At 51.3% G+C, this 20,872-nt stretch overlaps 1 protein-coding gene across 3 annotated transcripts in view; it reads left to right on the top strand.

Annotated features, from left to right (window-relative positions):
• Positions 1-4,032: 4,032 nt before the first annotated feature.
• INPP5A (inositol polyphosphate-5-phosphatase A) overlaps positions 4,033-20,872 on the top strand; it is a 183,299-nt gene continuing 166,459 nt past the window's right edge. For all 3 annotated transcript variants that reach the window (XM_058810189.1, XM_058810188.1, XM_058810190.1), the window contains exon 1: positions 4,033-4,167. In XM_058810189.1, coding sequence (XP_058666172.1) covers positions 4,093-4,167 — 75 coding nt within the window. In that variant the 5' untranslated portion in view covers positions 4,033-4,092. The remainder of the gene's footprint in view (positions 4,168-20,872) is intronic.

A 20,872-nucleotide genomic window follows, 5' to 3' on the forward strand; every position in this document is an offset into this window, starting at 1 on the left:
TCCATTTTCCTTTGTACTTTGTCACTGAGGGTGACAAACACTGACGCAGCTGCCCAGGGCAGTGAAGGTGCAAACGTCACCGTTTGCTCCTTCCCCACCTGCCCCAATGTTGTTTGTTTGGAGTGGGATGAGAGCTGCTCCCCTGGCCTCACCTCACTGCAGGAGCTGCACGAGGCACCCGCTGGGCTGCCCCTGCCAAAGAACAGCAGCAGCAGCAGCAGCATCTCACTTCTTGAGCAGCTGGAAGAAACAGAGCCTCACTGAAGACACCAGCCTGGGCTGTCCTTTCTGCCCTGATTTACTCCTGTACGCTCAGCATAAAGTAAATCACATCATACCCACTGCAAAAGGCACAGAATGGTCAGAAGGGACCAGCCCTTGCCATGGGCACCTTCACCAGACCAGTGCTCCACCCAACCTGGCCTTGAACATTTCCAGGGATGGGGCAGCCACAACCTCTTGGGACAACCTGTTCCAGTGCCTCACTGCCCTCAAAGTGTGCCCTGTCCCTCCAGTAAATCACCCTGGCTGTAAACGCAGAACAGAAACATCCAAATAGTTTCAAGCACACTGGGAAACATCCTGGTGCACCTAGAAATTGTTTTTGAATAACAAATTCAGTATTTTATTTATTTGTTTTAAAGCAATGTTTTCAGTGCATAGCAGGGACTGGTGCTTGTTGGGGTAAGGGACATCTACTCCAGGAAATACAAAGAATCTTCTCATCTGTGTCACAGGCCTGATCAAATGCAGCATTTTAAAAAAGAGTTTTAAATAAAAGAAATGGCATTGTAATGGTTATAGAGAACAGTCCATGTCTCTATGGACTCCATATCCAATGTAACAGAAGTGACAACATTTCCTGGTTGCGTCCCTCGTGGCTGGGAGTGTGAGCAGACGCCGCTGGTCTCTGCCATCCTCCAGAGGCAGAACAGGCAGCACGTGTGTGCCGGGCTGTGAACGGAGCATCACCTGGAATTTCCATGTTAAACTCATCAGTGGCAGCTGCCCAGAACCACAGCAGAAGGCTCTAAATACAAATGGCACTGCAGCTGTGGGACACTGAGATGGGAGCTTCACCCTGAGGGAAAATCTCGACAGCTCATAGGGCCAATCATTAGTGATGGTTAAAGATATTTAGGCTCCACATCTAAGCCAAACCCGCAGAACATTTCCCCCCTCATTCTTGCAAAGCTCCTTAGTAAAAACTAACCTGATTCTTGAGCTCTCTTGTTCAATCTTAGCATTCAAGGCAGGCACCAAGACTGGAAACACTCAGACTACACTGTCTGGGTTTTAAGTTCTGGGGAAGGAGTGACAGGGAACTTGAGGCAGCCTTGGCCAGCAGTGGTGTTTTCCCTACAGTAACACACCGACCAGCTCCCACCGGCCTTCCAGCTCTGGGTGGGGAGGAAGGGAAATATCTGACCTGCATCTGACCCTTGAGCCCGTGGGACTCAGTTCAGGGTCAAGCTGGGAATGCTGGAGCTGCTGCAGCCACAGCCCCTGCTCACTGAACAGATGCAAAGTGGCATTTTCATCCTACTCCCATTTCCCCACCGTTATACTGTGCCACCCCCTCTGAGAGTTATCCTGTGCAGCAGATGAAAGAAAGCATCAGCTCTGCAGCACCCACTGAGGTTTAACATTCACGTCAGGACACAGAACTCAGCCCTCACCTTTTATGAGTGCTTTACTCACTGCTCATTTCCCCATTGCCACAGGCAAAGTTTCATATTCAAGCGGATTTTCCCAGTTATTTTGCTCCCACATAGCGCAGGTATGGATCTTGTTCATCCAAATTTAACAAGCACCAAAGTATCAGCCCTGCACAATTTGCCTTGCAAACCAGCTCACGTCTGCTCTAGCCCTCCCCTGCATCTTCCATCGCGTTTGTACAGGCTCCTGCAGCAGCCCAGGCCGCCCATTTGGGCTGCTCCCGTCCCCTTGGCTCCTCCGTGGGCGTGTGGGATGTTCTGTCCACCCTGTGCTTCCCCACAGCTGCTGCTCTCAGCTGCCACTGCACCTCACCCACTTCAGCGTTCCTTGCTTTTGGAAACAGCTTCCACGATAATCCCTGGCTGGCCAAAGCAGGCTCTCGGGAACTCCTCTGAACATGCTTTGTGGGTGCTGTGATTCTTTATGCTCCTGTTCCTAAGCTTTTACCCTCTCCTCTCTGCGCAGAAGGTGAAGGGCTCAGCCTCACAGCCTCCAGCCCGGGCTGGTGGGACACCGCTCTGCTCGTGTGCAGCTGCGATGCTCTCACTCTGCAGAGCTGCCTGCGCCACTTGGCACAGTCCCTGCACATCGCAGCGGCGATTGCTCGCTGCGTTATGCTCATTCTACTTTCCTGTTCTTGAGCACTGCCAAACTTTTCACCTGGATGCCACAGGGCCCGGGATGCCTCTCCAGCTGGTGTAACCTGACACGGCTCCCTCCAGCACACCCTGCCTTTGATGTAATCGCTGCCGGCCGAACGCTGCAAGACTGCGCCAAAAACACAACAGCAGCAAAAGTTCCTTCCCCGATTTATTTTCTTTTCCCCTGTCTGTGGATATATCACGGTACACCAGGGTGGTGTATTGGATCAGCTCACTTTCGACAGCTCTGATAGCTGCATCCATGTAAGATCACTGTATCTACAGTTCAACTTAATGCAGTTGTCTCAGGAGCTGCCCAAAACCCTGCAGCAGACTTTCTAGAGAAGTCCAGCACTGTTCTCTGTTTCTGCATGGCATCTATCTGTGTGCCACAGGTCACTGAAGGTCAGCAAGTATCCCATGGATGAAGCAGAATTCCAGAATTTCAATATCCTTTTCATTTAACTGTATATTTAATTTGCACCTTCTGGCAAGGAAGGCCGGTGCTCCGGATCTGGCAGGGCGTTTGCCATTCCAGCCGCATCCCGGCCCGATAGTTTGCCACAGAGGAGCCTGGAGAGGATTGTCCCCTCAGCCCGGCGTCACCCGCGCCCTGCCCAGGCTGCCCAGCTCGGGCGCCGGGCTCCGCGCCGTGTGTCCCTGTCCCCGAGCAGCGAGACACGGGCCGCGCCGGGGATGTGTCACGCACAGCAGCCGTGACTGACCTGTCACTTCTCGGGTTCCTTTGGCAAAGTTACCGGGCAGGTTTGTTCCGCCGCGGGGGCTGCCGCGAGCTGCGGAGGGCTCTGGGGCACCCGCGGGCTCCGCACGGACCGCAGCCCTCGGCGGGGTGCGCGCTCCCGGGGCGAGCGGCGGGATGCTCCTCCAGCATCACCCACCAGCTCGCCGGCCCCTCGCGACAGAGCCTATCGCGACACGCGCCGGGCCCCTCCGGGACCGGTACCGCATCCCGCGAGCCGCGCTCGGGCGGTGCCACCGCCGGGGCCAACAACGGCTCATCTCATTCCGTCCCCGGGGACAGACCCCGGTTGCCGAAGGGGCCGCCGGGCCGGGGGAGCCGCTCCCCAGGGGAGGCAGCGCCCGCCCCGCCGCGTTCCGAGCCCCGGTACCGGGCGGGCGGCCCCGCTGCGCGCAGGTGGGGCGGCACCGGCCCCGCCCGCTCCCCGGGGAGCCGCCCCCGCCGAGTCCCCCGGGCCGCGCTCTCCGCCGCGGGCCCCGCCGGGCGTGCGCGCGCCCGCCGCGGGTGGCGTTGCCCTTTTAAGAGCGGCGCGAGGCGGCGGTGACGTCGCGCGCGCAGAGCGCTAGCCCGGCGCGCCCGCCCGCCCGCACAGCCGGGAGCGGCGGCGGCGGCACCGCGGAGCGCCCGGACCCGCCCCGGCCACCGGCACCGGCCCCGCCGAGCCCCGCACGGCCCGCGCCGCACCGCGCCGCGCCGCACAGCCCCGCCGGCACCGCCGCCCTGCCATGCGCCGCGGCCCGGCGCCAGCCTCCGCCGGCGGGAGCCGTCCCGGCAGCAGCAGCAGCAGCAGCGCGGCGGCGGGCGAGCGCTGAGCCGCGGCCCCGCAGGGCGCGGATGTTCGCGGGCTGCCCGCGCCGGGAGCTCTCGCTGCGCTGACGGGGCGGGCCCGGCGCCCCGCTCGCCGCAGCGCCCCGCGCCCGCCCCCGGGCTCCCCGCAGCGCCGCCGCTCCCGGCCGCGCTTCCGCCCGCGCCATGGCGGGGAAGGCGGCCGCGGCCGGCGCCGGGGTGCTCCTGGTCACCGCCAACGTCGGGTCTCTCTTCGACGACGTAAGTACCGCGGGCACCGGGGCGAGCGGGGGTTCGCGGGCCGCCGGTCGCTGCGCCGCCCGCCCCCCGCGCTGCCGCTGCCGGCCCGAGCGCGGGTGCCGGCGGCGCTGGGGGCCCGTCCGGCCGAGCCCCGGCGCCTCCCGGGCTGGGACGGCTCTGCCGAAGCGCGGGGCGGCGGCGCGGCCGCGGAGCGCCGGGGGAAGGGGGCGCCGCTGCCGCGTCCCCGTGCCCGGGCTGGTCCCGTGTGGCACCGCCCGCAGCGCCCGGGGCCCTCCGGGGCGCGGCAGAGACCCCGAAGCGCCTTGCCCGCCTCCGGGCGCCCTTCCCCGGCCGCCGGGCACAGTGGGGCACCAAAATGCAGCGTAATTTCTGCTCGGCGTGGTGACAGGGCAGAGCTCCGGAACGCTTCTCATCCCTGCCGATAAGGCGAGAGCCGCAGCTGGCACGGGCGAGCAGGGCGAGGAACGCTCGGTTCCGCTCGGTTCGGTGCGTGAGTGAAGGCAGATGCTGATGACCATCGCTGGGCTCCCGCACCCCGGGCGCTGCTGAGAGCCGCTGGAGCCGGTAGCAAAGCCCGTCTGTGCCCGAGCAGTGCGGACACGTCCCACAGAGCGAGGGGAGCACTCCCGGAGCTTTGCTCGTTATAAAGTAATACACCCTGGCAGAGAATTGGGTCCAGGCTCGCGCTGTGTGTTGTTCTTGCTGTGTGTTAGGAGGGGCTTTGCTCTAAGCCTGATGCACAGAGCCCCGAGGTGCCCTAACCCAGGGAGTTTTTTTGTCCGGTCTTCAAAGTCCACTTAGCTTTTTCGTCACTTTAAAGGCTTTTCTGGCGTTCAGACTTTGATTGTAACTGCTGTAGTCAAAGGATGCAGTTCACCTTTTCTTCAATTTAAGTAGACTTTTACTGTTATCACCACAGTTGATTTTACACTTAGGCGTGCCGCTTCGTATTAAAATAACGTTGTGAAATGTTCATTTCATAGTGATTGCCGTGGCTGTGGCCTTGGGCATACGCGGCCTCTGTGTGTGAGTGATGCTGGTGTGTTCAGCAGGTGGTTCCTGCCTTTTTCCTCCCCCGTGGCTGGAGCCGAGGGGTGACCCCTCTGTGCACTGTCCATGAGCGCTGTCACTCGCCGTGCTCCGGGGCCGTGTCCCCGCAGGCTCCCCGGCTGTCAGACCCAGCCCTTTCGTGCCCGTCCCGGTGGGTGCTGGGGCTCCGGGCGCTCCTGGGGCGCGCTCGCTGGGCGATGTTCGCTGTACCGGGGGAACACGCTCCAGCTCTAGCCCGCTGCTGCCTTGCCGTCAGCAACCGAGCTTTCTGCAGCAGCGAAACCAGCCTTGTTTGGATCGGTTCCACTGCAGGGTGGGACATGCAAAGACTGCTCTGAACGCCTGTGGTTGTGGTCCTGGTGTGTGGCTGTTGGGGTTGGGACTGCTGGCTGCCTGCCGGGCTTCTGGAGTTACATTAGTGCAGTTTGGGTGCAGGAAAGGTGACATGAGCTGGGTTTGGGGGCTTGGCTCTTGAGTTGTGTGTGGGAGCTGTCAGTGGCTGCTCCTGCTTGCTGGGCCCTTCCCGTGCAGTTGAGGAATATGTTCCTCTGCTGTGACCTGGAATGGTTTCAGTCCTGAACAAGGACTTGCTTTGATGGACTGTGCCAGAGCTGGGCTGGAAAACCACTTCCCATTCCTTTAACTCATGTTTTCTATTTCTGATTTCAGTGGGTGAAATGTATTTTAATTTAACGTTGCACTCTTAGTGAGTTGTAGCCTGAGCTCCAGGCTGGGTAACAGCGTGTGCTGTCACAGGGCAGTGCAGGGGTGCTGGAGATGGGGTGGCCAGGCTGGGCACCCTGCAGTCACCCACTCCTGTGGCCCTGTGCTGGGCTCCCATCTGCGGTGGCCAGAGCCCTCTGGGGAGGCGTTATTCCCTCTGGGGAGGCGTTATTCCCTCTGGGGAGGCGTTATTCCCTCTTGGGAGTGTTATTCCCGTGGGGCTCCGGGGCAGGTGCCCATGCATGTGCGAGGCTGCCGGGGCAGGCTGGCTCTGGTGCTGGGGGGGTCTCCTGCTCCCTCCCACCCAGCAAACCCAGATGGCTCTGACAGGGCTGCCCTGTCTCCCTGTGGTTTGCACTTCAGGTGTGTTTTGTGTGAGCACTGTTTGCTTGTGTGTGCAAATGCTCTTGAGATCAGCATTTCATAGCTCAAAATACCTTTGGTAGGCAGGTTGGCCTGGGTGGGACAGTCTCTCCTAGATCAGGAAAAGCTGACCTGCCTGTACTTTTGCAAAGAGGGGAGAATTGCTTTTTTTGCTCTCTGGCTGCCAGAAGCAGGTCAGGATAACATATGAGTTTGCTCCTGCCAGCCATCCCCATCCACTAATTACCTGTTGCAGTGGTGACCTGGGAGCTCATGAATAAACATGGCAAAGTGAAGAGGGACTGAGCTGGGTTCATTTCATTCCTCTAGCAGTTTTGCTGCTTCATTGAAAATATTAATGGAATATTAGGTTTTTAAATATTCTTCCAAGTTACATGAACATGTGCATTTCATGAACATGAATGTGTATGATTTTTGGTACCTTTGTGTTTAGTTAAGCATTTAATGCTTTTCTTGCTGTAGAATAATTTCCTGGCTTTATCACAGTATACCCAGTAACAAAAGATGGAGTTCACACTACCCGTGAGTCACTCTTTCTCTTTTCCCCCTCCTCAGATGCCCCTGCCTATGGCAGGGGATGCAATTAGATGATCTTTAAAAGTCCCTCCCTACCCAAACCTGTGATCCCATCCTCTCTTTCCCTGATTCCTTGCTTCCTTTGCTTCCTCTGTCTGCACTGACAAAATTTCACATGTACCTTGCAGTGAGCTGAGTGCTGTGGTGGGCACAGAATCCATTTGCCTGGCCCTGCTTTTGCTGTACAGGGGTTTAATTTGTGCCCTGTGGTGTTTTCCAATCTGGTGCATCCCCTTCACTCTGTTCAGGTGCTCCTAACAGCTCAGTGCCGCTTTTGCTGCGGCAGACCCTGCCCAGGGCTGTGGGGAGAGCTGCCCTCAGCCCAGGGGCTGTGGCTGCTTCTGCTGCAGGGGCAGCTGCACCCCTCTGCAGTGGAGCTGCGGCTGCCCCAGGAGTTTGTGTGTGCTGTGTGTTTGCCTGGTGCAGGCACAAACGCTGGAGAACCACCTTGGTGCTCACACCTGAGATCATCTCGTGCTCCGGGTCAGTCTCAGGTGACTGTGACCATCTGCGTTGGTTTTCCATCGCAAACTGTCTCCACACAATTAAACAGACATTAAGTCTCTCCATGCAGGCCTTTAGGGAAAGGATTTCCAAGATGCCCAGCAGACTTAGCTGTACAGGTTCTGACATTTCTCCCCAGGTTGGAAAATAGTTCATTTGTTCCAGTTGTCTTTGGAATTGCAGTGTATGAGCCTAAATCAGGTCAGAGCTTGCCAAACCCTTCCATCTTCATGCACTGGATGTATGTAATCCTTAAATTCTAAGGACAGGTTTAGTCAGAATAGATGTGCAATGATGACAAGGTAGGTAAAAATTAACCAGAACATGTTATTTTATTAGCTTAAAAGAGAAGGAGGGAAGAAGCGTGCCAGGGAATTGCTGAATGGTGCTGATACCCAGAACTCTGAATGACCGACAGCATCACTGCCCTACCTGAGCCCCTGTTCTCTTTGTCTCTGTACAACACTGGCCTTCATGTGACAGTGCCATGGTAGGGCAGTGAGCTCTGACATTCCAAGGTGGCCTTCACCTATCCACATTGGGTGAATGTGTCCCTTTTTATTAAAGTACACAAAGAGGGCAGGGATGGAACTTCCTGCTTCAAGCCTGTTTGTAGTATTATTACTTATAAATAAACTTATTCTTTAATTCTGAGTATGAACTTGAAGTATTCTTTACTTCTGTTAGAAGCTGAAGTCTATCAATTGAATTTGAAATAGAAATAGTTCCCATAATAATTTTTTTAAGCAGCCTGGCCTTGTGATGGGTGGTGATCACAGTGTAGTCTCTCTTTATCATGTCTGATCCTAATTTTCTGATTCTGAAGCAGTGGGTGTAGGTTTGTTTTGGTATTGGACATCTGTGTATTTAGCTGCTGATAACTATAAAAGGTTTTTTGGCTTTCTTTTTAGTTTTTTTTTTTTTTAGATTTCTTTCCCCAATGAATAATTATTTGAATTTTGTGGAACGTTTCAAATGTTTCAGGATGGGAAATGTATTTGTTTGGTTTTGATTTCTAAATAAGCATTAAGAGCAGCATGTTGCAATTCAAGGCGCCCTCTCTTCAAACCACAGCTGTGAGGTTGAGTGAAAGGTGGAGTTTGATTCATTGTGATTTTTTTAGAAGAAACTTGTTATTCCAGTGTTGACCCCTTAGGGTCGGCAGCGTTGGTGCTAGCTGGTGTGGAAGATGAGACTGGCCCAGCAGGTGAGGGTGATGTTTCTGTGGGAGGCCCCAGTGTAGGAGCATTCCCCAGGTGAGGGTGATGTTTCTGTGGGATGCCCCAGGTGAGGGTGATGTTTCTGTGGGAGGCCCCGGTGTGCAGCGTTGCCCAGGTGAGGGTGATGTTTCTGTGGGATGCCCCAGGTGAGGGTGATGTTTCTGTGGGATGCCCCGGTGTGCAGCGTTGCCCAGGTGAGGGTGATGTTTCTGTGGGAGGCCCCAGTGTAGGAGCGTTCCCCAGGTGAGGTTGATGTTTCTGTGGGATGCCCCAGGTGAGGGTGATGTTTCTGTGGGAGGCCCCGGTGTGCAGCGTTCCCCAGGTGAGGGTGATGTTTCTGTGGGAGGCCCCGGTGTGCAGCGTTCCCCAGGTGAGGGTGATGTTTCTGTGGGAGGCCCCAGTGTAGGAGCGTTCCCCAGGTGAGGGTGATGTTTCTGTGGGATGCCCCAGGTGAGGGTGATGTTTCTGTGGGAGGCCCCGGTGTGCAGCGTTGCCCAGGTGAGCTGGGCTGGCAGGGAGGCGCTGGGGAGCCCGGCGGCTGCTCTGGCCAGGTGAGGGCAGGAGCAGCGGAGCTGAGCAGGGGGAGAGGCTGATGGGGAGGGGGCCCGGCCCTGCCCTGGCTCCGTGCTCCGCGCTGTGCTGCCCAGGCTGGGGGAGCTGTGCCCAGGTGCCTCGGGCAGGGCTGAGCCTGGCACTGAGCACTCTGCTGGCTCACAAGGGCCCCAGACTTGGGGGGTTCTTGTCTTGCTCTCTTGGCTGCAAAACTGGGTGCTCACAGCTCAGACTTGCATTTGAGGGCCATGTACTTTTTGAGCAATAACAAAGAAGGCCAACAGAAAGTATTTTTCAGTGTTCTCTATGATGGGAACTGTAGAAATAAGTAATCTCCAGCTTCCCTTTCTGTGTCTCTACACTGCTTTCTAGTTTCTGATTGTTTTGATGTCTGCTTTCTGGGTTTTTTTTTTGTTGTGGGAGTGGCCTTGTTAATTTCTTAAATGTTGTTGCTCCTTCTGTTTGTTTGGTTTTCTGTGGCAGCCTCTCAAGTGTTTTTCTTTCAGTTTCTGCCATACTCATGTTTGTTGTATTTCAGGAGGTTATCTTGTTTCACTCTCTTCGAAACTCCCTGTGCAGGAGGTGGAACTTTGAGGTACAGCCCTGGCTTTGGGTGCCCTTTGGATGCTGTGGGAGGGATTTTGGTTGGAAAATCCAGCACTTTTTTCTTTTTAGCAGATAGTTTTACAATTTTCTGAGCAAGAGAGTTTCCATTAAGAGCTGGTACAGTGTCTAACCTTCCTTAAGAAAGATGCTCAGAGGTTTATCTTCTAGACTATCTTTTTTTTCCCTTTTGATTAAGTGTTATGCCTGACAACACGAGCACATGGAACATCAGGAGGTAATAGTGGCAAAGCACATTATAATTACACCTTTCTTTCAATGTAGTTTTATAGCAGTAGAGTTGGCGTTTTGCAGCTTGTCAGGCTTCCACAAATCATCAGTGTATCAATGTGAGGTTCTAAAAGGACTTAGTTCCTATTTTATTTCATATTTGAAAATGAAATTATGCAATGTGGGTAGGATACCATAGGAAGAAAGCTTTACACAGAGGTCTCTGTTTTTTAGCTTGGACAAGCACTAGGGCATGTTTTAAGGGTTTTGTTCCTGTTTCAAAGTTCTCATCATCAATTTTTCTACCACAAAATTTGACTTCAAAGACGCAGAATATGAGTCAAGCCCTCAGATTTTCTGATTTACATAAAAAGCTGATCTGGTTTTTACGTACTATTTCTCTCTTTCCCCTTTTCTATTACTTATTTAGTCATACTGTTTATATATTCTACCCCCATGAATGTGTTTCCTCTTTTTACCTCAGATGCTTTCTGTCCCTTTCTGGTACCGTGTGTACTCACCTCCTTCGGAAAGCTCTTCCCTTACTCCTGGTTTATGATTTGAAGTGAGTCACTTGAAGGAGGAGCGTGTTTGATCTGTATTTTTGTGGGAAGGTGAGCGTGGCTGCCCCGAGCACACTCTCCTCTTCTCTCCAGGTTAAATCCTGTTTAAACCCAGGTGAAACCCAGTTTGCTCTCCACTATGGGCACGCCGTGCCCAGGCATCCCGGTGGGAGGAGGAAATGCAGTGACTGCCCTGCCTTGGAAGGCAAACTGGGTTTAGGTGTGGCTCTGGAAGGTGTCTCTCCCACCACCCTGCAGAAGATCAGCCACTCTGGCCGCCGCTTTGCCTTGTCCTCTGCTCCTAAACTCTTACCTTAAAATGGGGAAAAAAAAGGAAAAAGGCAGCCAGGTGTCACTGCAAGGCAGTTGTGTGCTTTTAGTATGTGGAAGCTCCCCAAATACATCTGTGTTAGTGCAGGTTAATACTTTATTTCATATTCTCTAACCATCTTTCACTTTCTTTATGGTGAACAGGAGGTGGTCATGGGAAAACAGGACCTTGTGACTTCAGTGGCTGCTTGAATGGCCTGTCAGAGACCTTTAGCATCCTTTCAGCATCTTTATTACTGAAGTGGCATCTGCACTTGCTGAAATTTCCATGTAAAAATGTTATTTTTCCTAATGTGGAGTAGGTCGCATTAAGCACAATAATCATCATTCTGGGGAAGAGTGAGTATTAAAAGTAAAATGTTACTTTGGCTTCTTTTCTTCCAATGGTGTGTAATAGCTACTCAACACTCTTAGCACCACTATCAGTATTAGTACATAATTTTAAAATGTAAATATTTTATTTAATCACTTTAATTTCTAGCACTTTTCCTGTTATTGGCAAAACTTGAAGTTAAAGCACGTTTTGAAGCAAACAAAAGTGTTCATTGTTCTTATATGATATCTGAAGTCAGATATAATTGATGGCTTTCATTAATGTCTTCAAGTTGTTAAGCACTCATCTTCATGAGTCAGTCAGCTGTAACAGATGATATCCTTGAAAGCAGAACATTCAAGCTAAGGAGAGCAATTACCCTGTGGTGTTGTCCCAGGTTTCGTTCCCTGGTGGTAGCTGAGGGTGTGTTGCAGCAGCTCTTGGGTGTGAGTGTCCCTGACAAACAAACCTGGGTGTTTGTTACCTGCAGCAGCCGAGCCCTCTGGGCTGTGCTTCACGGGACCGTGGCTCAGGGTGTGGTTACAGGTGCCAGGGTGCAGCGTGGAGAGCTTTCCTTTCGCTTGTGCTTGTCACTGCAAGGATTTTCCCTTCAGGTTTTGGTTTGTCTGCACTAAAACAGCTTCTGATCTTTTCTTGTGCTGTTTCCCAAGCTGGTGAAAAGCTCTCCTGCCTATATTCCTTGCTTGCTGTCCCTGCCTCTTTTGTCTCTTCTTCTTTTCCCTGGTTTCACCTTGGTTTCCTTTCTAATGCAGTTCACATCCAGAAGCTGTAGTCGGGAGAGGCTTTAATGTCACACGGAATTGCAGCAGAGCCAGAAAGAAGGCAATGGGTGATTTGGGGTTCCTGCCCTGGGCAGAGGCCGGCCAGGGGCTCTGCTCAGCCAGAGCTTTTGGATAACGTGTGGCTAAAGGAGCAGAAATGCTGATCTCTCACACACAAGCTTTTTCCTAAGACAAACACGTGTTTTTGCCTCTGCCTGCTTCCTGCATCCATGCTGGAGGCTGCAGTCAGCTGGCCAGCTCTGGGCCATGTGTGCCCTGGGCTTGCCTGCTCCTTGCAGCTCACTGACAGCTCCAGAACCACTGAGCATGAGGCATTGGCTCATATCCTGCTTGTGCACAGTCTTTGAAAGCCAGAAGGAAAACGTGTTCATTTGGGCTGATTTGCATCTCTTAGACATGCCCAGGGTCAGTCTGGAATGGTGCTGGAATGAGGTGGTTTGGAGGTTTTCCCTTGCAACACAAAATGTCTCCTTAAATTAGGCTCAAATTTGGAGCCCAGGTGTTGGACTGCAGCAGCCAAGGCTGCAGATCACAGCATGGGAGACCAGCAGCCACCACAGTTCAGACAGGGACTGTGTGCCTTTGTTGTGCAGCAACTGCCCTGGACTGTCCAACCCTCAAAACAGCCCGGAGACAGAAATAGCTGCCTTCAGGGCAAAAGGGGTGTTCCAGGAGGAGTGTGGTTAGTGGTGGGAATGCTGGGCTAGGCTCTGGAAATCTGGGCTCAGTTTGCATTCAGGCACGAGCATCCTGTGTGACCCAGAGCAGGTGGCAGCAGGTCCCCGTGCCTGGGACAGGCTGCAGACACACTGTCTTGGCTCTCCTGCCCAGGAGGGGAGCATTTTGGAAGGATGCTCTGGGGGTTCTGATGTTGAGCTAGAGCAGTGGAGGGCTGTGATGGCAGTGAGCATGGCTCTGCAGCTGGAGCAAACGGGGGGCTGTCAGGGCAGCTGGAGTGTGTGGGCCATGGAAGAGAGCCACAGCAATGGCTTGTTCCTTCAGCTTTAGCTCAGGAAAGGCAGAGGAACACCTGTGTGGGCATGCACCACCCTGGGTTGCTGGAGAAACTCCTGGCCAAACAAAGGCGCAGATAATCTGAGCTGTGTGAGCCTTCTTTGGCTTGCACGAGCTCAAAGCAAAACCAGCTCTCTAGTTATGGGAGTGAGTAGAAGCAGGGAGAGCTGCTCCGCGTGAGGCTGGCAGACACTGTTGACAGGATGTGGAGCACGTCACCTTCTCTAGAACGTTCACCCTTGGTGCGAGGCCTCGCTGCGGCGCGGGAGCGGCCGATCACAGGCTCTGGGTACCATGGGAACACGCGGGAGCCAAACCTGTTTGTTGTACTTCGCCTGAGGTGGAGCTGCCTCTACATGTTCACTCCTCACTTCCCATTTTCTACTGCATTCTTGAAAAGACATTTTTTTTTAGTTGTCTTGGAATGCTTGAGTGTGTTGGCAAGGCTCTGCATGTTAATGACTGGGCTCTTTGGAGCACCTCTGTGCGGGGCTGGTGGCACTGTGGGCACTGCAGTGGGTGAACAGTAGAGCCACACAGGCATTGGGAGCATGACCTAATTCTGAATTCTTTCATTAAAGCTTTTAAAGTGATGTGCTGGGAGCTTGTTTTGAAGCTTTTTGTTTTCCTGGTGTGGCAAACTCTAAGAGGCTTTACTAATCCTTTTGGAAAAGCAAAACTAGTTTTCCTGTAGGAACAGCTCAAAATTGTGTGCTGAACTCTGTGTGTCAAGTGAGTATGAAAGGGTACAAAAATCACTTGAAAATCTGTACTCATCAAGTACCATCAGCAAGCATTGGCTCTGTTTTAATTACTTCAGAATTTTTATTTAAGGACAGAATTTGTGCTTTTCTCAGACTCTCTGGGCAGAGAAGATCTTTCTGTGCACGCTTGGGCTGACAGCTGTCATTGGGTCTAGCACTGCAGCAGATTTGCACAAAGAAAGTTCCCTTTGACAAAAGCATTGGCTCTTTGTGTCCCTGACCTGACCATTCAAAATGTTTTTAAAAACCGTCTGTTCAAAGTGCAAGTTTTGATCTACAATTCCTATTGCGCTTTTTATTGGAGGAAGAAATTGAAAAACTGTTTGGGTATTTATTCTATTTATTTTTAACTTCAAATGCTGCCAGGCACATGAAGAAGTCAAGACTGGGTGGGACTGTATGATAGGACCAACCCACGCACTTCAGAGAACTGGATGTGACCCAAAAGTCTTCTGCTGAAACAAGTTTATTTTCATGAACTGGCAATGTTGTTTTTCTGGGCTGGGAGGACAGGCTTGATCCTGGCTCCACTGCTCACCAGACTCTGAGGCCGGTTCTCATTTGTCTTGTGGACAGCCTTTTAGCAAAAAGGAAGAAAACCCTTTTCAGCTAAGTATTACTAAATATTAAAGTATTTATTTATGACCATTGTGCACCTTTTACTTATCTCAGAAAAAAAGATCTGTAGTTCCTTTCCCACTTTTTTGTAAATTATATGAATGTTGTGTGTAACTGCTTGTCCTTGTAGGCTGTTAGTATCATTGTAGTGTCACTGAGGTATGTGAACAGAAAGTTGTCTCCCGGGATGGAGGAAGACACAACTGTATCAGCCAGGTGAAGGGAAACATCCTTGATAAGTAGGTGAATTTCAGTGCAAGACTTGCTTGTGGCTCTTAAAAGTAATGAACTTGTGTGAACATTCAGTGTTGTATAATGAAAGCGCACGCACATTAAACAGATAAGGGTAGAAACTGCTGCATTCAGAAGCGTGCAGGAAAGGTCCATAGGGAAATGGCAGAGAGCTGTGGCACCTCCATCGCTGGAGGTACTTGGGAGCCATCTGGACAGGGCCCTGAGCCCTGACTCCTGGGACACTGCTGGAGCAGGGGGTGGACCTCCAAAACTCCAGCACAGTCTATGACTCTGTTGCGAGACATTTTACATTTTTTCCTTGGTTTAATCTTTGTTGCTGATGCCTTTGCCCATTGCCTTCCAGCACTTGCTAGGGGTGACAGCATACTTCTTTGTCCAACATCTTGTGGCAAATCCTCATTCCCTTTTTATCTGCATTTCTGTTATGGATGTAGACCATTTCCAGATGCTTTGCGGAGTGACTGGTCCAGGAACTGGAACGTGTGCATGCTTTCCTAAATAAACCATGCATGTCTGTCAGCTTATAAGGCGTCTAAATATTGGGAAAGCTTCCTCAGGCTCTCTTGTTGTGTGGGAACTGGAATCTCCAAGTCAGGCTTGCAGCTCTGACGGGTTTTGTTTGTTTGCTTTTCAGTTGACATTTCAGTAGCAAATAAATACGCTGTTCCCAGTTACTTCAGAAGTGGGAAAGAGCCGGAAGAAGGTTCCAAGTGCCTGGGACCATAAGGGCAGTGGATCCACAGGGTTTACTGGCAGCTAATGTGGTACTTACCCCAAAATGAAGCTGCAGCAGAGGAACGTGCTGGGAAGTGATTCCAAAGCAGAGAAACTGCTATGGTTGTATGTTTCTTTTTTTACCTACTCCTGTGCTTGCAGCATTGCTGGTTTTTACCTGAAGTATGATTGATCTAAACAACTGTGCTGAGGGCTGGGAAAAGACGTAATAGGACAGAAAGTAAAAAGAAAGCATTCCTCTGGATTTACGTTACTGTTCAATCCCCATGTCACGTTCAGCACAGAGACCTGCCGTTTACTTTGGAGTGACTCACCCGGCGCAGCCCGAGCTTCTGCCAGCCCCGTCCGCGGCCCGGGGGCTCGGCAGGACCGGGCTCGCCCGCCGGCCCGGCCGCCTCCCCGGCCGCAGGGCAGGGCCGGAGCCTGCCCGGTGCCGGGAGCTGCAGGCCTGATCCCTCTGAGGTACTTACTGCCTCCCGCTGGCTGTCCCCTCCTGCCCGAGCCGGGAGCTGCAGGCCTGATCCCACAGGTGTACTTACTGCCTCCCGCTGGCTGTCCCCTCCTGCCCGAGCCGGGAGCTGCAGGCCTGATCCCACTGAGGTACTTACTGCCTCCCGCTGGCTCGGCGCTCCTGCCCGGGGCCGGGCTCTCCCTGCCGGGGTGGCTCTCCCCGCGGGGCCCTCCCCGGGGCTGCGCTCTCCCCTCGGGGTTCTCCCGGGGCCGGAGAGCTCCGCTGGGCGCCGGGCGGCGCAGCCGGGGCTCGCGGGTGGTTCGTGGGCAGCGAGCGGGGACAGTCCCGGCCGAGCAGGGACAGCGCACGGAGCTGGGGCAGGCTCACGGAGCAGGCGGGGCTGGTGGCGGCTCTTGAGGCCGTGGTTATGGGTTATCGGCAGTGTTGTCTCTCCATCTCCCCGTCCCCTCGCCGCCAACAGAAAGCAGCTTTGCAGCCGTGTGAGCTCTTTATTGGAGGAGTCTCTGTCTCACCTGCTGCTCGAGGTGGTGGGCATGGGTTTATCTGTGCAGGGTCGTGTCCTGGAAGTGGAGAGCCCCATCTGTGCCATGCACGACAAACACGCTGCTCGGTTTTGAATGGTTTGTGACTTAGGTTAACCTCTGCAGCAGGATCCAGAAACGGGAACAAGGACTGGAGCAGGAGAGGATGGACAGGGCTCTTATCCAGAATCGCAGCCATCTCCCTGGGATGTCACACAAATACTGAAATATTAATGTGTATCCTGCATAAGAGACAGTTGTTTTTAAAAAGTTTTAAAAAACGGCAAACAAATAAAACCCAGCCAAGAAAAAACCCCAGCGAATCCCCAAACTCCCAAACCCTCAGACAGTTAAAAGTGAATGTTATGTAGCCTCATACTCGGCAGGAAGGTTGTTACTGTTTTTTGTTCCAAATCCAAGAATAAGCCCATGGTGAATCTCAGTTTCAGTGAAAAGCTGGCTTTGCTGAGGATTCTGGAAATGCTTGGGTCATGTTACCGTGTCCCTTAGAGCTCCTCAGACCTCTTGTTGAGGATTGGAAGGTATGTTAGACAGCACTTTAACTTTGTTTGCATGAAATGTGCACATGCTGTCACCTCCGTGTATCACACTGTCCTAGAGGGACATATTTGCAGCTGCTCAGCTTTTCCAGAAGGTTCAGTAGTATTTCAATTAATTTAAAAATATGAGGTGTTTTCCTGAGATCTTGGCAGAACTGAAATTCTTACTTTGACTTCATAGCACTTCTTCCAAAACCTCTTAATTAAATCCATGAACTTAAAAGCTTTAAGAAAATGGAAGTTCTGATTAAATGGCCATATAAAAAAAGTTGGGAAACTTACATAGTTGTTTGTTAAAGTAGACATTTCCAGTGTTTCTGAAATGTGACATTGACAAAGACCGCTTATTAGACTATTTCATGTGTTCTGTTCTATTTTTCATGCTTTTTCTTGGTGTCTGTGCTTGTAGAGGAAAGGTGCCCACAGCCTTCCAGGGCTGTTTGCTTGATGTTTCAGGGCAGTGTATCCCTTTCTGTTGTGTGCCCAACCTGAGGTACATCACTGTAAGCATAATCCTATGTTCTATAAAATATATGTGGAATTGTGCAAGTGTTTCTTCTGTAGAGTATAAGCAAATCATAATGTGAAAGTACAGTAGGTGGATTTGCCAAAACCCCATCTGGAATTGGGGGATTTACTTAATTTGACTTTTCTGCGTGTCTCTAAGCAATAGCGGTGACTTGCCGTGGGAGACAAATGGGTGCTTTTTCCAAATAATTCAAGTAACCATGAATTCAAGTGGCATTTTTCAATGCATTTTGGAAATAGATGTTAGATCTTTGAGAAGAGAGAGTACAAGCTGCATTCTTCCCAAAGCACTCAGTTCAGTGTCTCAGGGCAGATGCAGGTTTGAGTGTTGTGTTTGCAGCTCTGTGTGTCAGGGCAGATGCTGGTTTGAGTGTTGTATGTGCAGTTCTGTGCTGCACTGCTCTCCAGGCTTTAGAAATGCAGTTATCTGCTTGTGTGATGGGCTTTTTTGTTTCTTTGTTTGTTCACTGGTTTGTTGGTTTTGTTTTTTTGGTTTTTTGCGTTTTTTTTTTGTGGTGGTGGTGTTTTAATTGTTTTGTTTGGGGGTTTTGGTCGTGTGATTTTTTTTTTAATATATTTTGAAAGGAACTTATTTCTGACAATGAACTTGAAGGAAAAGTGATGTGAACAGGTTGCAGTAAATATTGCCCCAGTGAACTGTGCTTGAAATGAGTTATTAGAGAGGTAGTAAATCTCCTTGGTCCTTTTAATCCTCTCCTAGGTTTGGAAGGGTAACCTAGGCTCCATGGTAGTGAGTTTTCTTGGAGCAGTGTTCTCCCTTCTGTCTGTCTTGTACCTTTCTCCTCCTTTTATCATTACCTGTGCCTCAAAGATGGATAAAAAATGAAGTTCTTGTGTCTAAAGCCATGTTGCATAAACACTTCTGTATGTATATACAGAAATCACATATATAGCAAGATGTATTGGCTGTTTAGGGATCTCAAACAGGAGCAACAGGTGAACTGAGCTCAGGTTGTATTTATGATTAATTAATGTTATGGTGCCTGGAAAGCCCTAAGTACAATTGGCAGTATAAACACATTGTAAATGATAGTGTGTACTGAGAAGACAAGGTCTCAATATGGGAAAACAAACTAGTTTTAAAACCTCCCTAAAATTTAGTGCCTGATACAGAACCTGGAGTATAGCAAGTATCTTACCTTGTGGAAAAATAGAAAGCAAATGCCAAAGGAGATGGCATTAACAGAGATGATTTAAATGCCTGGGGCAGCCTGACAAGCAGGGGCTGCTGTGTGAGCAGAGCTGTTGCTGGGAGTGTGGGCTGGGTTTGGACAGCCGGCCCTACAGCTCTGCTGCTCCTTCTCATCAGGGGCTGTGTTTGCTTAAATCGTGTAAGTAGGAATAGAGGTGAGATTACTTCAGGGAATGCTGCACCATCAGCGAAGTGGCCGTGCTGCACACGTTGTTTGTTTGGCACACTGATTGATTAGTTGTTTAATTGGTTCCCCCCTTAGTTCCTGTGCTGTTGGGTAGCTCAGTACCCGAGAGGCTGCTCGGTGCTGGGCACACTCTGCAGAGGAGATCAGCACACAGCTGGGTTGGCTGTGCAAGTGAAGGATGGCAAGAACCGTTCTGGAAAAGCCTGTGCTCCCCATGGCACTCTGGAAATGGCTGTGATGGGGCTTGGCCCAGCAGGTGTGCTGAAAATTGAGGGACACAGTTCTCTGAAGTGCCCACTCTCCAGACTGCCTGACATTTGCTCCTCTGGTAAACTGCAGAGCACAAACCAAGGCAGGGAGCAAAACTGGCCTGCTTTCATTGAGCGGTGCTTCAGACCTTCGCTGGAATTTATCGCTGCATCTTGTTTACTTCTTTGAGTGTTCTTTGCAAACACAGCAGCGTCAGATTTGGCCTTAAAAAAAGGAGGCAATGTGCAATTTCTGTTGTACCTCATTTTGTTTAATTGAATATTTTTGAAATATGTCTGCCATCCTTGCTTGCCAAGGCCCCTGAAATCTCTAGCCACAAGAAGCTCTGCTTGCCATCCATAACTGGATTTTCTTTTCATTTTCTTTCTCAAGTTGCTGTTCTTTTTTTAAAACTTGGCACAGATGTTCCCAGCATTGGGTTTGTGAGAGCAGCCTCTGTGAGTGGCTGTGCCTGTGAGCAGAGTGTGAGCCCAGAGCTCTGCTGCTCCTTTGGAGCACTGCAAATAACAGGGAAATGAAAACATGATAGTTCCTGGATTTTTACCAAGTAACTGTGAATTTTGGTAGTTCAACAATGTTTAGGACTAGCGTGTCTAGAATAGACCTTTTTTAACTTGTTAAACAGAATATGTTATTTTCATGATAAACCAAGTTTAGTACTCTGCTAGTTTTTAAACCTAATGAAAAGCTGAAAGTAAAAGCCACAAGCACAATTGCTGTATTCATCCTTTAGAATGATTTTTATTAGTTGGTATGTTGCAGCAATGTGTTTCTCTTGTACTGATGTCAGTCCTTCCTACCTGTTAGGGAGAGGAACCTTCACATCTTTATATATTTAGTGAGCAGAAAGGTTGAAGTACACTTGTCAATTCATGGCTTTTCCTCATGTGTTGAACCTGGTGTTCATTGTTTTAGCGCTGCTGAATATCCCAGCTGAGCAGCTGACTGTGTCCCAAGGCTGGCCAGAGGCAGGAGATGCAGGTGTTCAGTGTTTCTGTGTGCCAGGGCTGGCCAGAGGCAGGAGATGCAGGTGTTCCATGTTTCTGTGTGCCAGGGCTGGCCAGAGGCAGGAGATGCAGGTGTTCCGTGTTTCTGTGTGCCAGGGCTGGCCAGAGGCAGGAGATGCAGGTGTTCCGTGTTTCTGTGTGCCAGGGCTGGCCAGAGGCAGGAGATGCAGGTGTTCCATGTTTCTGGTGGCATTCCCAGCAGTGGGGTGAAGGAAGGAAGGAGTGGTGTGCTGCACCCCTGGGCACAGCCCTGCGAGTGCTCATGTGGCACTGCCACTTGTGTGCCAGGGCTGGGTTTGAGGGGTCTGGCCTCACCTGAGGGTGTCTCCAGACAGGGCTCCAGGTGCTCACCTGGCTGATTCCAGAGAGCACTGTAACTTGGTACTTGGAGTGCTGGACGTGAACTTGTGATGACAGTCTTAATGAAAATGATGTGAAATTATTTATCTAAGTTTTGACCTTGATGTGGCTGCTTCTATTTCTTGCATAAATTAGTGGGTTTTCATTAAATATCACACAAAAACTGTAATTGTGTACAAGGGAAGACAGGAATGGAAAAATGGTGGAACTAGTATCTGCAGTATCTGTTCTTACTGGTTTATCAGCTCTGTTAGTTTTTGGGGGGTTTTTTGATGGGAGATTTCATAGGGTTTATCTATGTAAGTAACTTCATCGACCCCACAAGCCTCTTGGTGCAAAGAAAACAATT

Source organism: Ammospiza caudacuta, chromosome 9 (genome assembly GCF_027887145.1).
Source record: "Ammospiza caudacuta isolate bAmmCau1 chromosome 9, bAmmCau1.pri, whole genome shotgun sequence".
NCBI lineage: Eukaryota > Metazoa > Chordata > Aves > Passeriformes > Passerellidae > Ammospiza > Ammospiza caudacuta.